We start from the raw sequence: 16,502 nt of genomic DNA on the forward strand, positions 1-16,502 counted from the left end.
TTGTTTTTCGATATTTTTGAATGAGATATGGTTTGTTGATAGAGCAACGTGTGAACTTCAAATTGCATGTATCCCCGATGACCTCGCGATTGAAGGTCACGGTCAAGGTCAAATAGGCGATTTTCTTGGAAATTGGGTCTGTTTTGTATAATTGTCGACTTTCATCATTTGAATTGAAATTTTAAATGTTTAAATAATAACGATCGACATTTTAGATCGAGAATTTGCGAAAATCCAAATTCACTGGGAGACGCCATCTTGGATTTGTAGACTGGATATCAAACCACACCGAGACTGAATATTTTGGCAAAGCGGGTTGAAGGGGAGCTTGAGTTGATATATTGACCCTTTGAATAACAATATAGGCGATTGTGTACCTGAATAATCCGCCAATGTATCCCAATAAAAACTGAAGTTTTTGGTAACTTTCGACACAAATTTTCATACTGTTGCAAGATAGCTGACAAAGATTTTATTTCTTATGTTGTTAGAATTGGTCAAGCTGCAAATAAATTGATTTTAATTTTTATCGCAAACCCTGCCAGACGTGTCAACCCCCAGGTATGAAAAAAACAGGAGACCAGATATGAAAAAAAAAAGGAGAATCCAGGAGATTTTTTTTTTCATCCAATAACTTCATTTTTATTAATCATAGGCTAATACTTTAGTACTTTTTACACTGTGCACTCGTTTTTGCTGCATACAACAATGAACAAATGAAAATTCCTTTTGGGTTTCGGGTCAATAATTTAAATGACAGAAAAAAAATATTTTTGAAATACTTTGTGAAAATATAGATAAAATGTTACCCAAAAGACTTTAATACGGTAGTCCAAAATGTGTTTTCAGTCATATCAATTATCATTATCATAATAAATAAGAATCGTTCGTACAAATTTTACAACTCAAATCCGCGAATAACAGCCAGTTAAAAATTATGAAAATCGTAATAATTTGAATGATAATATATAAAATATTTATAATCTTGATAATATCAAATAAAAAGTAGGCTACATTTAGTTGAAAGTAGCAAATTTCAATCTGCAAAACCGATAAATCCCGTTTTCTATGGCAACAATCGCGTGAATGGAAATCCCCGGACACGGGACGTCAGAGCGGTATTTTCCCGCAAGTGTCTCCCGTACATAAATGGTAGTTGCGCTTATATTTCGATAATTTTTGCGTCAGATTATTTGCATATATTGTGATTGATATCAAAGTATTATAATACAATCGCTAGTAATATATTTAACTGGAAATGTAATCCAAAATCGCAGATTAAAAGTCGGCTAAATTTCAGAAAAGAATTACAATCCACGGTAAAAAATCATTTCATGGCCTCCAGGCTTGTACACGCATGATTACATGCTTAAATGGTTTCATAATTACATGATTACACGAGTTTTACAGAAATACAACAAACACACGTATTACCGTAATTAATTATAAGTTTCCGGTCAAATTCAGCCAATTGTGAGGTCGATTTATGAAACGGAAGTAATGGAGTTACCTCCCTTTGAAAAAGCAAAACTAGAATCGGCAATATGGCCATTTTCCGTGAGAAAATTCCTCCCGCACAGGAGATCGGGAGAAAGGTCCCGAATCCGTGAGTCTCACGGAAAAAAAAGGTTAGTTGACACGTCTGAACCCTGCTCCAGTGGAGTTATCGCGATTTGAAGATAGGGTACATTTCAGGTATCTCCAGACACGATTTCAGGTATCTCCAGACACGTATCTTGTGTAGTCTCCTGACACCTATGGAAAATGAACTTGAACCGGGTTACCATGATAATGTGATCGGGTAAGACCCTGACTATCACGAACAACCAAAACCTAGTTCTCCATGGTCATGTAACAGCGGTAGTAGTGCAACAAAAATAGCTAATATTTCGCCTAAAAATGGCAAAAATCAGCCGAAAAACGTAATCGGGCAGTATCTCGGAAACGGTTGATTTCTGAAATCGGCGATTTTGGCTGGGGAGTAGGCTCGATGGGTCTACCAAACCCTATGAATATGAACTAAAACGGCCGACCCCCACCTTCGAACATCTGCATGATATTGCATGGTTTTCTCGTGGAATGGCTCTTAATGCAATGAAACTATACACCAAGTTTCATCACTCTTACTTCATTAGAACTAAAGTCATCGTGTCCAAAAGCATCAACCAATCAAATTGCTTACCTCTGCTTACCCTAAGCAGAAAATGCTCATCTTCGAACTCCATCAAGCCATTGACCTAATAAACACCTACACCAAGTTTGAAGATTCTAGTTCAATTAGAAGGAGAGTTATTGTGTTCCAAAGTCTCGACCAATCAAATTGCTTATCGCTCTGCTTACCCTGAGCAGAAAATGTTCATTATCAAACTTAGTCAAGGTATTAATGCAATGAAACTATACACCAAGTTTCATCACTCTTACTTCATTAGAACTAAAGTTATCGTGTCCAAAAGCATCAACCAATCAAATTGTTTACCTCTGCGTACCCTAAGCAGAAAATGCTCATCTTCGAACTCCATCAAGCCATTGACCTAATAAACACCTACACCAAGTTTGAAGATTCTAGTTCAATTAGAAGGAGAGTTATTGTGTTCCAAGGTCTCGACCAATCAAATTGCTTATAGCTTCAGCTCAAAATGTTCATTATTGAACTCAGTCCGGACATTCACCTAATGAACATCTACATCAAGTCTAAACATTCTACCTCAATTAAAAGCAGAGTTGTTATGTTCCAAAGTCCTGACCAATCAAATTGCTTATCGCTCATTAGCCTAAGCAGAAAATTCTCACCATCGAAATTAGTCAAGGTAATGATATAATGAATCTATATTCGGAGTTCCATCGCTCTCACTTCATTATAACCAAAGTTATCGTGCCTCAAAGCACCACCCAAACAGATTGCTTATTTCTGCTTACTGTAAGCAGACAGCAATGTTCATTATAGAACTCCACCAAGGCATTCACCTAATGAACGCCAATGCCAAGTGTGAACATTGTAACTCAATTAGAATGAGAGTTATTGTGTTCCAAAGTCTCGACCAATCAAATTGCTTATTGCTCCGCTTACCCTGAGCAGAAAATGTTCATTATCAAACTTAGTCAAGGTATTGATGTAATGAAACTATACACTCTCACTTAATTAGAACTAAAGTTATCGTGTCCAAAAGCATCAACCAATCAAACGGCAATATTACGTATCAATATAAATATCGTTGGAACGTATCGATACATATCGGTGTACCGATATATCGACACAGCCCTATTTAACGCCAGAAGTTATCATCCTATCTTTGTGAAATTTATATGCATTATTTAAATTAGTGAAACGAACAATCCTATTGAATTTCAGCAATTTCCGTTTATTATGTCTAGAGTTATGGCCCTTGTTTCACTTTATTGAACCTTGTGAATGCTTTAACGCCAAAAATTATCTGACCATCTGTATGAAATTTATCTGCATCATTTAGATTAGTAAACCAAAGAATCATATTGAATTTCAGCAATTTCCAATAATTTCTTCTTAAAGGAGCTAAACCTCTAATATTTGGGATCTACAAATTGACACAAATGAGTCGCAGCGTATATAATAATGTAATATGAATGTAAATAAACTGATTTACATTCAATCGTTTCAGTTTTTACTCTAATTTCAAAGCAGTTATGTTCGACGAAATACGCCAGAAGTCTCAATCGAATGGCAATCTCTAACGTTTGGTTATTCCAGTCTACACCGATAGTATTTATTGCGCATGCTCTCCAGATAAGAATATCGGTCACCGTTTGGCATGACTTCTGGAATATGTCTAACCTCGTTCTTCGAGTCGTTTTTTACAAATACCGCTGAAACGCATTATGGTACACGATTCGTGTACCAATCGTAAAATGTTTATTTTGTCTTAAATATTGGATATCAGAAGCCTATCTTTTCCCGGTAAGATCACAACACTAATGTTGATTAAAACTGACAACTAATTCTTGTTTTCAATGTCGAAGGTTTTGGATGATATTGAGTTAGAGACTTAGCTACTTTAAGTTATGGCCCTAGTTTCACTTTGTTGCGCCTTGTAAATGCTCTTTGTTGCGTCAATAGTTATCATCCGATCTGTATGAAATTTACACATCATTTAAATTAATGACACAAAGACTCCCATTGAATTTCAGCAATTTCCAATAATTATGTCTAGAGTTATAGCCCTTGTTGAACCCTGTGAACATTCGAAGGACGATAGCTATCTTCTGATCTGTACAAAATTTATATGAAACATTTAAATTAGTGAAACAAAGAATCCTATTGAATTTCAGCATTTTCAAATAATTACTTGTAGAGTTATGGCCCTTGTTGAACCTTTTGATTGCTCAAATGATGAAAGTTATCATCTGATCTGTATGAAATTTATATGCATTATTTAAATTAGGGCTGTACGATACTTTCGATATAGTCATTTATCGCGATATGGTATTTTTAGAACCAACTACGATATAATGTGGCCAAAAATCGTTGATATAGTGGTTTATCGAATATCGCCAAAAACTTCAAATATCGAAAAAAATTATCATAACCAGCGGCTGCCAGGCAGGATACGCCCACATTTTCGACAGATGGATAGAGAACAAGCTAAAAGGAAAGTGATTTTTCCTACAATCAAGGGCCATAATTCAGGAAATTACAATTCAATATGGGCAAACATCGAAAGGAACTGAGATCTTTGTGTTATAAACTTACATTTCAAGTTTCAACAAAATCGGATTAAAATTGTGACCTCTATACGGTCCACAGCCTTGATATACCATTTTTTTTTAACGCTATTTGAGAACGAAGGGCGGCCATTTTGTCTGTCAGGTTTGGGCGGATTTTCACGAAATTCGAACTCAGCCGTCCTTAGGGTGTAACGGTGATATAATAATATGTTTTTTTTAAATCGGATAAAAATTATGACCTCTATAGGGTACACAAGCTAAAAACGCGATTTTTCTTACAATCAGGGGCCATAATTCAGGAAGTTACGGTCCGATATGCGCAAATATAGAAAGGAACCGAGATCTTTGGGTTATAAACTTACATTTCAAGTTTCAACAAAATCGGATTAAAATTGTGACCTCTAGGGTGTCCACAAGCTAAAAACGTGATTTTTCGTACAATCAGGGGCCATAATCCCCTGTGGACGGACGGACAAACAGGGGCGACGACAATATACATCTACATGAAAATGTGGGCATATAAAAACATATATGGTAGGAAAAACAAAACTATCAACAGCTGATTCAAACAACATGTACCATTGAGAGATGGTAAAAACATACAGCTAGTTGTTGTATAGGACACAATGACTTGGCTAACTGTTCTATAGGTAAACTACATATTCTGGTATTTATATGCCGGCTGTGTGCCAGAACAGATATTTACAATTACATGTAAACAGACCTAATACTGGTTAAATCATTGTAAACCTTCTTTAACATGTTATTTATCAAATTTGATTGGAGTTCACCTGACTTTACTTTCAATTATGTATTTTTAGAAATTTATACAAGAACAATTCAATGTAAATAATTTCCCTTTGTACATGTACTTGTATGTGCAACTACATTCAGTATGAATTAATTTTTTAAATGGTACAAATGTAGATAACTTCAAAGATTGTTAAATTGGTACATATAGACTAGTGTACGATTACAAAAGTATACCTCATTGTGTATCTTATTTTTATTCTACAACATTACAGTATAGATCTAGAAATTTCTTTCTGTATTACTATTACATGCATAACAATAACAATGACCTACATATGTTTGTGTTCTTCATGATATACACAGACATTATGTGCATACATGTAAATACTGTGTCTTAATTCAAATTCTATTTTGTATAAGCAATATACTGTTAAGTGTTATAATAATACAAAGAAATAGTCAACTGTTCTAGTCTACTATACAATAGCCAAATGGACCATAAATATCTGTTTATACACTACATGTATTTACCTGATCTGGTGTCAAGGTCATATTTTCCCCCATCAGATTGATTGTCTCTCCACCGCCATTATTAAAGAAATCCATATCTGTAGATACACTGTGTTCAGATGGTACTGGAGAACTTAGATTATCATTTTCCATACTCAATATAGTGTTAATAATTTTATCATCATCAATATAACTCTCTGTAGTTACTTGATTCACACCATTGTTTTTCTCAGATATTTTACTTATATAATTATTGTCAACATCACAAACTTTACTCTGAGACTGTAGTGTAGCACTGAAACGATCTAATAATTGGGGATTTGTACTAAATTTTTCTAACATGGCTAGTCCAGCACGTCCTTTCGTCTGTAACACTTCCAAATCATCATCAGTTAGATGGGGAACGATGATATCGATAGGCTTTGCAGGCTGTACTATTTTTCCATCTGAATTTACAAGATTTGCAATTTCAAAGGATGACCTCCTCCTATTACGTGACGTTTTGTTCAAGAAATAAACAAAATCATTTTGAAATTTTCCTGTGATTTTCAACTTGGACCCCGAATCTAGTTCAATTTCTGGCTCTTCTTCTTTTTCTAATCTGCGCTTTGGTCGTCCCATGGAGTTAAATTTATCAAGAAAAGGGTTAACTGGTTGTTCTGGTTTCTTGAAGTTGCAATCTATAGAAACAGGTGCAGAGGTTGCCAATGAATTTTTCACCTTCTCTATTGTTTCTGATAAACCTTTTTTATTTTTTATCTTAACTGTCTTTGATTTTGGTTCTTTCAAATAAAGGTTTGTTCCCCGACTCCTGGCTGCTGTCATGTACTTTCTCTTCTCATTTTTTCCACTTTTTCTATCTACGCCAATGGGACTAGATGGCAGTGAGCCTCCACGAAAACAGTAATCATGATCGTGATTCACTGTTAAACAAACTGTAGAACTGTTGGGTAATTTATTACTCTGAAGCATGAGAGCAAGTTCCTTAGGTTCTTCAGGAGTAGCTATATAGTCCATGTCATCTAGCACTTCCGATCCAGCATCTGACCTGTCCCAATCTCCGCAAGGAGACTGAAGAAGAGAAGGAATTCCAGGAGAAGCTGGCATACCACCAGATGATGCAGGAGAAACACCATAGTTGACGTTAAAAGAGTCCCGATTATATATTTTATCTGATTCAGTGTCATCTATGTTAGTAAACGAGGCAAATTTACCAATTCTAAATTTTCCTACTTTCACTAGATCATGTCCGGTGTCTGTTTTATCACTTGTACTAGCAGCCACCTGGTTATCAAGATCAAAATCTACAGTTTTATATTTTTTCTCATCAAATACAGAATCACTGTCATATTTTTGAAGTGAGGCGTTTTCCACTAGATTAGTGCCAGTATTGTGATAGTCACTACACTGAGAGTCTGAGGAAGAAAGAGTGGGAGATAGAACAGATAATCCAAGATGAAAGCCTGAATTTCCTATAGGTGAACGGTCAAAATCAGATCCCTGAGATAAGAGGCGACCACTTCGTCCAGATAACTCTGGAAAACCACAGTGTAGACAGTTACTATCCAGTGATAAACTCCTAGTACGATGTTCAGCCTCTTCTGAAGAACTGTTGCCATCAATTCCTGAATCTGATTCATGATCCTCCCCATCTAATCTCTCTAAATATGAGTTTTTACCAGGTACTGAAGCATAACAGTGATCAGAAACCACCACAAAATGAAGAGCCTCAGAGTCACTGTGAGAGGCAACAGGATCTTCTGTTGAGTCCAAAACACTGTCTCGAAGACTATTTTTACAATTCTCCAGATGATTTTTTAACACGTTACTACTGTTGTCCAGTGTAGACGTCACATCCTTATTTTCACACATCTTCTCAGATACGGTAAACTTTGCCTGCCCGACATCAACTAGTTCATTACTAACTGTATCTCCAAGATTGTGCTCACATTGTTCAGATATGGATAACCCAATACTAGCACTTTTATTTTCATCAGAGCTTTGATGAATTCCTACAACGGAAACACTATCAGCCTGGCTCTGTTCATCACAGTTTACTTTCTTACAACAAACAACATTTGTTTCATCAAATTGCTCACTATGTGTGTTCACAGTTTGTCCCGTTAATAATGAACGCATTATTGTCTTATTTTTACACATTTTATTATCCAGCTCATCACTTGCTGTCCTAGTCACCATCAAATCTGAGGTAGATTCTTCAGAATTTAGAATATCATTGTCCTCCATACATGAATCTGTGTCTGAATTCTCTGTCTTGTCTGTTATATTCAGTGATGGAGTAGGTAATATAGATGTATCATCCATCTTGGATTGATCAGACACATTATTTATAGTATCACCAATTTTTTTACCGCAATTCAACAGGTCTTCTGTTGATTTGACAAAATACAAATTTGTCCCTATAACATCTTTGGGTAAATTTGGTGTTTCCTCAGATAGGCTGGCCTTTCTGTCTCTCTTCATAGAACCCATTGTATCTTCCACTTGACTTATGTCTTTTATCTCTAACTCTTGTGGATTCCCATCCTCATCAGTTTCTGCACTCTGTTCTGATGTTTCATCACTTTTACCATCTTGATCATGGGTACCAGGACTGCTAGAATTATCAGAATCTCTTGTCTGGAGAACAGCAGTTGACGCCAGCAGGTCTAGGGCATTGAAGTCCATAGTCAAACTGTCCCGCATAATCTAGTCCACTCATCTATATGTTCTATTGTTAGCAGCCTAATTCATAACCTGAAAATATACAAAAATAAACAATTAAAAATAAATACAATCAATCCACGATTTTATATTATTATATACGAATTATATACATTTTAAATGCATTGAGAGGGGTTGTCATGTATAAATTGCATGTGACAAATAACAAAAGAATATCATACATTATATTATTTTGTATGTCTTCAGTACTCCACACCAATCTTCTAAATGCTATTAATCATTTTGGTATTGTACATGTACTACATTATTAACATATTATGGTAAATTAGAATTACAGAATGTTATATTATGAATTATCAAGCTATATGATATGCAGTCAGGGATATAACTTTGTTTAATAACAAAAGTGGCTATGTATGAGGAAATAAAATCATGGTCATATGAATAAGCTAACTGCACAGTTTCATTTTAAAGCAAAGCAATAGTAAGTTACATATTCAATCTAAATGATGCAACTAGCCCTAGGCGTTAACAGCTTTAAACTTTTAAAGAGACTGTGTCATATTCACAGTAAAATAAACCAGCTAAGACCACCATTACCTCTATGTTTACAACTCAATAATAGTTAACTCCACTAATGTACAAATTTTAATTACAATTTACAAATATAGGTTAAACAGGTTTGTTAATATCAGACATTTCCCCCATACAGAAGTTTCTAGAATATTCTACAAAATATCCATCACATTATACACATCCTGATCATAGTTTACACCAAGGACGTGGCCTTTAATCAGATAAATTCCTATTCCCCAAAAAAGACTAAAGATACCTGGATGTACCTTTACTAATAAGTAACATGAAAGTTCATATGACTCTAGAAGACGGCACAAGATCATGACACTGAATTAATGAAAATTCACATTATTGATGTACATTAGCTTAGTACACATGATTACTACTTAATAATTCACCTGCTATTCAGAATACACTATTGAGCACTGACAACCACAAACCTATACAACCACAGGCCCAATCAATACACAATCTTCAAACTTATTGGACCATTTCTTATTATATGACCCTCTGATAAGAATAGACATACAAGATATAAAATTTAAATGTATAGGCCTAGTTTCATATCACTCCGGTAACCAATAGTCTAACATCTTTCATACGACATACAACAGAATACAGATAAAAATCAGTTGATTTACTTTTTCTTCATTTTCTTGTATGGGATTAATAAACTGTGACAATAACCAGTTTTACAAACCTATTTATTGTAATAATTATGTAATTTTTTTAATTATACACAACCCTATAATTTAACAGCCATAAACTTAAGCAAAATATAAATTCTCACAAGATCAAATTTGGCACAAAGTTCAACACTACCCCCAAAATAACTAATTTATAAGATTCGGGACATCTGTCGTTCTGTCCTTGTCTATTGTGATGTGTGTCACCCTTTTCCTCATACTATTTCAAAATGCGATTTATATGTGCTTCTTTATTTTCAATAAAATTTTGCATCACAATAAAGTTTGCCCTTTATGATTTTGAAATAAAAGATTAAGACTGTCTATAGGTAAATGTAACTGTAATATTTGTAAATATTATTTGATCAACATATTAACACCCGACCCACCCACATGTGCATTACCTTAATTAAATTTAATATACTTTAATGTTGTTAATATGTGCATCCAGTAAGGCTTTATAATAGAAAATATTACCATACAAACTTGAATCATACTATGACTAGTCAACTTGATGGTGTGATAGAAGACCACAAGGAAGGACTTAACATCACAAATAGTCCACTAACATATTGATCTGATAGCAGGAATAATTAGTTACACATTATCATCACTCTCACTGATACAGCGAATCATAGCTACATGTACCAGTAGTAATATTAGTATTATCACAACAAAATCATCATTTCACATCACAATATCTTAAAATACAGTCAGGCACACCCACTCAGAAAAATAATTACATTCTCATTTGAATGACCTTTTTTATTTGCACATGAGTGATTTGTTAAGCATGTTCGTTATACCAACTATCCTTGCCTTATGACTGCTCAGTCTGCTAGTGAGGTATCACATTATTTAGTTTGTTCACATAAATGAAAAGAAATGGATGGGTACCATCTGAACGACTAGACACTGTTCCTTGTCAGGCCATTCATTCAGCACCACTGACAAGGGGAAACCAGGCCGTCAAATTCCAGAGATATTTCTTGGTCTCCTGGCTAGTGACCCAGTGTTGGTATAATAAATACAGTAAACTTTGCATAAGTTGGATTAAAGTGGACTGACCAATTTTATCCGAGTTAAGCGAAGATCTGAGTTAGCTGAAGAACGAAATTCAATCTTAGCTCGATTAGAAATAAACTGCAAGAGCCGGATAATAATTGATTCAAAGGCACATTTCAAGCTTTTGTTCGTATGTGCAAGCAGATAACTTCTGTTTTGGTGCAAGTAGATAACTTCCATTTTGCCGCCATCTTTGAAAAATGTCCTAAATTTTCCCGGAAAGTGTCTTGTACAGCAGACAGCGAGTTTTGAATTTTCTGGGAAAATTCTACTATTGTGTTGCGTCAAATAAGCTGATTTGAATCAAAATGATAGGGGTAAAGTATTTTGGGACTGTGTGCATGGAATATCTAACCATGTTTTAGACCATCAGGATGAAACTGACTTAGTCAAATTCTGAACATACTGTCGATCAGACTTGGGCAAAGGAAAAAAGCCGGAATTAGATCAAATGGACCGAACATTTTGATACGAGTTGAGCAAAGATCCGACTTGGGAAATCCGACTTGCGCGCAGAAATTAATAAGAAAAAAACATGCAGAATCAAATGGTCCAAATGATTTCATCCAAGTTGAGCGAAGATCCCACTTCTAAGAATCTGACTTATGCGAAGTTTACTGTATTGTTAAGAGTCTTGATTATAGGCACTTGTAAAACAAAATGAATGATATTTGATCAGCAAATTAAGCAATATTTACAGAAGTTTCAAGGTAAGTTTCAGGGGAAATGTGGGTAAGGTTTTCTATTATTATAAGACTCAGATTTGCAAAGAGAAAAACGTTTTTGAACTAGATAAAGTATTGAATAACATTATCATACTACATAAATGAATGCAAACTTGGGGGCATAACAATATTTCTAACTCGTATTAAGATTGTTGACAGGACATATATTAGGAGAGAAATAACATCGTTCATAGGGTGGTAATGGTACTGATAACACAGGTTAATATAAAAGTTTTATTTACTATGGTTACTCCACACTGGTTGATACCAGCAAATTATCACTTGTACAAATCAATAAAACCTAAGTAACAACCCTTCTGCTAACTGTGAACAATAGTTATGTTACTGTGAAATATATTACTGTATTTAGACTGTTTGATCTACATGTAGTCAGGCCCAGACAGGTGGCTTTTTTTCATACTTGCAGTAACGGTAACTCTTAATTAATAAAGACCAACCACATCATACATTATCCATATTTATACAAACACTCTTTGTTTTAACTTGTTTAGGTTCTTATATTGAACCATATGAATATCGCAATATAAAACTTTTTATATCTTCGACATCGGTAGGCCTAAAAATTCTTGTGAATTTCCAAATCTGCTTTGGTCAACATAAAACTTTTAATTCAAATACACATGTATTCTGTCAAGCATGAACATATTCCTGAAATCCTGCTTTAAATTTAACATAAAGACCAATGACTTCGCTGTAGAGAAAGGTACCTCTTCAGATTCTAAAATATCCACAATTAACTGAATTTCAGACAGATCATGAGAGAGGACTGGCTATTCAAACTCAAGCACTGCCCCATTGTTTTGGTTCAAAAAATCTATGGAAATTTGATGCATGAACTCAAGCATTATGCTCAAAAGTGAGGATGGCTAAGTCAGAATAGATGTAAGTAAAGCCATGTGGACCCCTCACAGTAGCCTCAGTACCGGAAACTGGCATCCGATCTTGCCGAGGCATTGTCACACATTGCTGTCCAGGACGTGGCCGATCTCTAGTGGATGTTGTCTGCTGGAAACGATCGCCAGTCTCAGGATGGTACTGTGAAGGCATTCAAACCTTCTTGTGGCAACTAACACCATCATAAATTTTTAGCACATAATAAGAAGTCAAAGATAGGTTGCCAGGCAACTAAACATACGCCCACAGCAGCTATATCGTCCGGGCAGTCAACAAGACTTGTGGCATATTTTTTTTTTCTTTTTTCGTTAATGAAACATTTATAATACATTAAAATCTGATTAAGATTAACAACTCATTAAGTAATTATCAGAAAACCATTAGAATTTGTTTCGTTTTTATAAAGTTCTGTCCCATGTTAACGTTTAGAAAACGAAACTTTTAACATCATGGATTTAGCTGTTCAAGTCATAAAGATTCATTTAAATCAATATACTTGTTCGTTTCAAGACCTTAAACTCTGTGTATCATTCAGAAGTCAATCGGATGATAACTTTAGCCTTTAGACTTAGAGCGTCACAGGATTTTTCAAAGTGATCAAGGGCCATAACTCTGGCAAAAAAATATCAGAAATTGCTGAAAATCAATAGGCTTCTTCATCTCATGACCTTAAACACTGTGTATAAATTTAAAGTCAATCGGATATTAACTTTGACCTCTAGAGCGTCGACACAAGATTTTTTGAAGTGATCAAGGGCAATAATCAGCGAAAATGAATAGGATTCTTCATCTCATGACCTTAAACTCTGTGTATAAATCTAAAGTCAATCGGATATTAACTTTAGCCTCTAGAGCGTCCACAAGATTTTTTGAAGTGATCAAGGGCCAAAACTCTAGCAGTAATTATCGAAAATCGCTGAAAATCAGTAGGTTTCTTTGTGTCATGACCTTAAACACTGTGGATAAATTTAAAGTCAATCGGATATTAACTTGAGCTTATAGAGCGTCCACAAGCAATTGTGGACGCCGGACCGACGGACGGGGCGACAACAATATACGACCACATTTGAATGTGGGCGTATAAAAAGGGTATTTGACTAATTACCCCGAGATACACCCTTTTGACACTTCTACAACGACATCCCGAGATGCACCCTTTTGACACTTCACCAACGACATGCTGTATTTCATAAGTTGTTCAAACAATAAAATATTGCCTGGTAATATTGGTGAGTAGTGAGAGAACATCAGTGGACAACAACCAGACAACATTCCAGTTGTACACACAGTATACCAAAGTATTACTAGCTTCAACAACATCAAGGACACTCAATGACATTTATTATTGATTGTCATTCAAGACAATTGATCAAAATAATATTCATCATTGTATTGTGCAGACCTGCCATATTTGTTACTCTATCCACACAAGTGTTATTAAATCAATAGCAAGGGGTGTTCAAAAATCACAAGAAGCATGTTACATAAATAATACTTCAGCATTACATGAGGTGAATTTCTACTTAATTTTATTCTGTTACACTATAGGAACAAAATAAGACATAATCTTCATCAAAGCTTGAGGAAATGTATTACAAGTCAAAAACAAAAGTTGAATAATGTCTTGAATATGCAGGCTCCTAATATTGTAAGGTTTCCAAGGTAAAGGCTCACAATAATCTACAAAAAGAAAGTGCTATCTTGCTTATTCAAATTTGTAGGAAACAGGGCTGAGACTGAGAGCAAGCTAAAATTTCCTGTAACTGTTTAATGTGTTAAAATTTTTATGTTAAATTGAGTTAATTATCAAAGTTCCTAAATCATGGCCATTTCAGTATTCAACCCACATTCAGAGAGTAAAAATTAAAAAAACTTTTATTCTTGATCATTACTTTTATTCTGGACTCCAAATCTAGGATTTAGGTGGCATTTTGACAGGAAAACGTTTTTAAAAAAATCGAATTTAGTGTCTTCGACTTTGACCCTCAATTCTGAGTGGGAGACTGGAGACTAAGTTATTTCGACAGTGGCAATATGGTCTGTGAATGATATATCGTCGCTGCGCTTCCAAAATGCCGTATCTCGATTTTATCAATTTTTCAGGAGATACAAAAAACTAAATAAAATTGTACTGAATGGATGAATCGAGTTGTTGTTTTGATATGTTATTATTACATGGGTTATTGCTGATATCTGTGTATTTTAAAAATATGGGTTTATTCCCATAACGTTGTAATACGACTTACGATATTTTGATGACAATGTCTAACAAAGTTCCTCAAGATACGATGGATCGTATCTATTTTTCTGCTTAAAAGCTGGATATACGATGTTTTGTTAAACACATTTCGTTGGGGCTCCACAACTCTTTAATATACAGAGACGACACCTTTCCTCGCGAGACACCAGCAAAGTTCATGTTAAAAGGAATGGATGCTCGTGTCAGTATTGTCCAGCGTAGGCGGGGGGGGGGGGGGGGTGTCACGGTGGCTAAGTGGGTAAGACGTTGGCTCGCTAGCCAGGAGGTCGTGCACGTAAAAGATTCGTGGCAGTTGGAATATAAGAGTAGGCCGTAGTGCCGCTGGCCGGGTAAAATTTCCCTCATAGCACACTGTATGGCGTATGCCCATCTTCATTAGCCCATTTCATTTCATTTTTGTCCAGCGTAGCCCCCCCCACCCACACACACACACTGATCAGCAGTGAATATTCGCTAGGCCCCTACCGTCACTGATAAGGATGACATCGATGCGACTTAATGAGTCCCCGATATTAACTTTTTTCCTCCGACAAATTAAATTCTAAAACATTTTTTTATGTATTAGAAAAGTAAATAAAGACGTTTGAAGTATCTTGTAGGTAATTTCTTTTCCTATTTAGCGTAAATAGGTATTAAAATGAGTAAAAGGCACCATTTTGCCCGAACCAGTTACGTCGTATGTAAAAAATGCACGATGACTGACGCCGCGTGATGTGATTGCCCGTGTTGAAGACAGTCACCTTTTACAGAGATATTAAAAGAATTTCGTAATTCTCTGTGAAACAGATTGCTCCCCCCCCCCCCTCGTCAGTGGAGCAGGTCTGACGGCCTGGCCAGGAATGATGGCTAGTCATTCGGATGGGACGTAAACCGAGGTCCATATACACACTGGCGTGCACGTAAAAGAACTCTTGACAAATTTCGAATTAAGAGTAGACCGTAGCCTAACAATTTTATTCATTTTATCATAAAACAGTAACAAAGGGGAGTTTTTGAGACCCCCCAATATAACAGTCACTGAGGGTTTAATTGAACGCATAATTTTTACCAAATATAACACATTAATACTTAATAATACTACATTCTGCAATATAAAACATATACATTTTTAAATAGAACAGTTTTTTAAAAAAAACCCTCTTATCATCAAATTACTTTAACTCATAACTGGTAAACGGGTTTTAAAATCCTGAACAAACTGGATACTGGTCATTACTTTAGATCACTACAGGAAATAACTTAATTTTCATGAGGTAAGTTATCATAAAAGGAATGATAATCCTTTGGTATAACAAATTTCAGCTGTTGTAAATGTTCAAACTTCTTCTTCTTGATAGATAGTGAATCTGAGTGAAGATTGGGTACCTGATCCTGAGGAGTTGGTTCGCCAATCTTAGCCCGTCTAGGCATACCAGAAAAATCATCACCGTAATTTAACTTATATTCAATTAATCCATCTGGGCGATATTTAATAACGCGTAGGTCTGTGACAACGGGATCACCAACTTTAGTTCCTGGTCTAATGGAGCTGTAATACTGTAGCTTTGAAAAATCTTTAAAAAAATCATGAGACACAAAGTCTACCCGGTATGGCATTAAAACTCTAGCTTCTCTTATTTTATCAACATA

General features: G+C 35.3%; 1 protein-coding gene across 2 annotated transcripts in view; it reads right to left on the reverse strand.

The window, feature by feature from the left end:
• LOC126815243 (uncharacterized) overlaps positions 1-16,502 on the reverse strand; it is a 62,284-nt gene that overhangs the window by 11,089 nt on the left and 34,693 nt on the right. For both annotated transcript variants that reach the window (XM_056099656.1, XM_050540803.2), the window contains one exon: positions 5,983-8,718. In XM_056099656.1, the coding sequence (XP_055955631.1) occupies positions 5,983-8,667 (2,685 nt within the window). In that variant the 5' untranslated portion in view covers positions 8,668-8,718. The remainder of the gene's footprint in view (positions 1-5,982; positions 8,719-16,502) is intronic.

This window comes from Patella vulgata, chromosome 3 (assembly GCF_932274485.2).
Source record: "Patella vulgata chromosome 3, xgPatVulg1.2, whole genome shotgun sequence".
Lineage (NCBI taxonomy): Eukaryota > Metazoa > Mollusca > Gastropoda > Patellidae > Patella > Patella vulgata.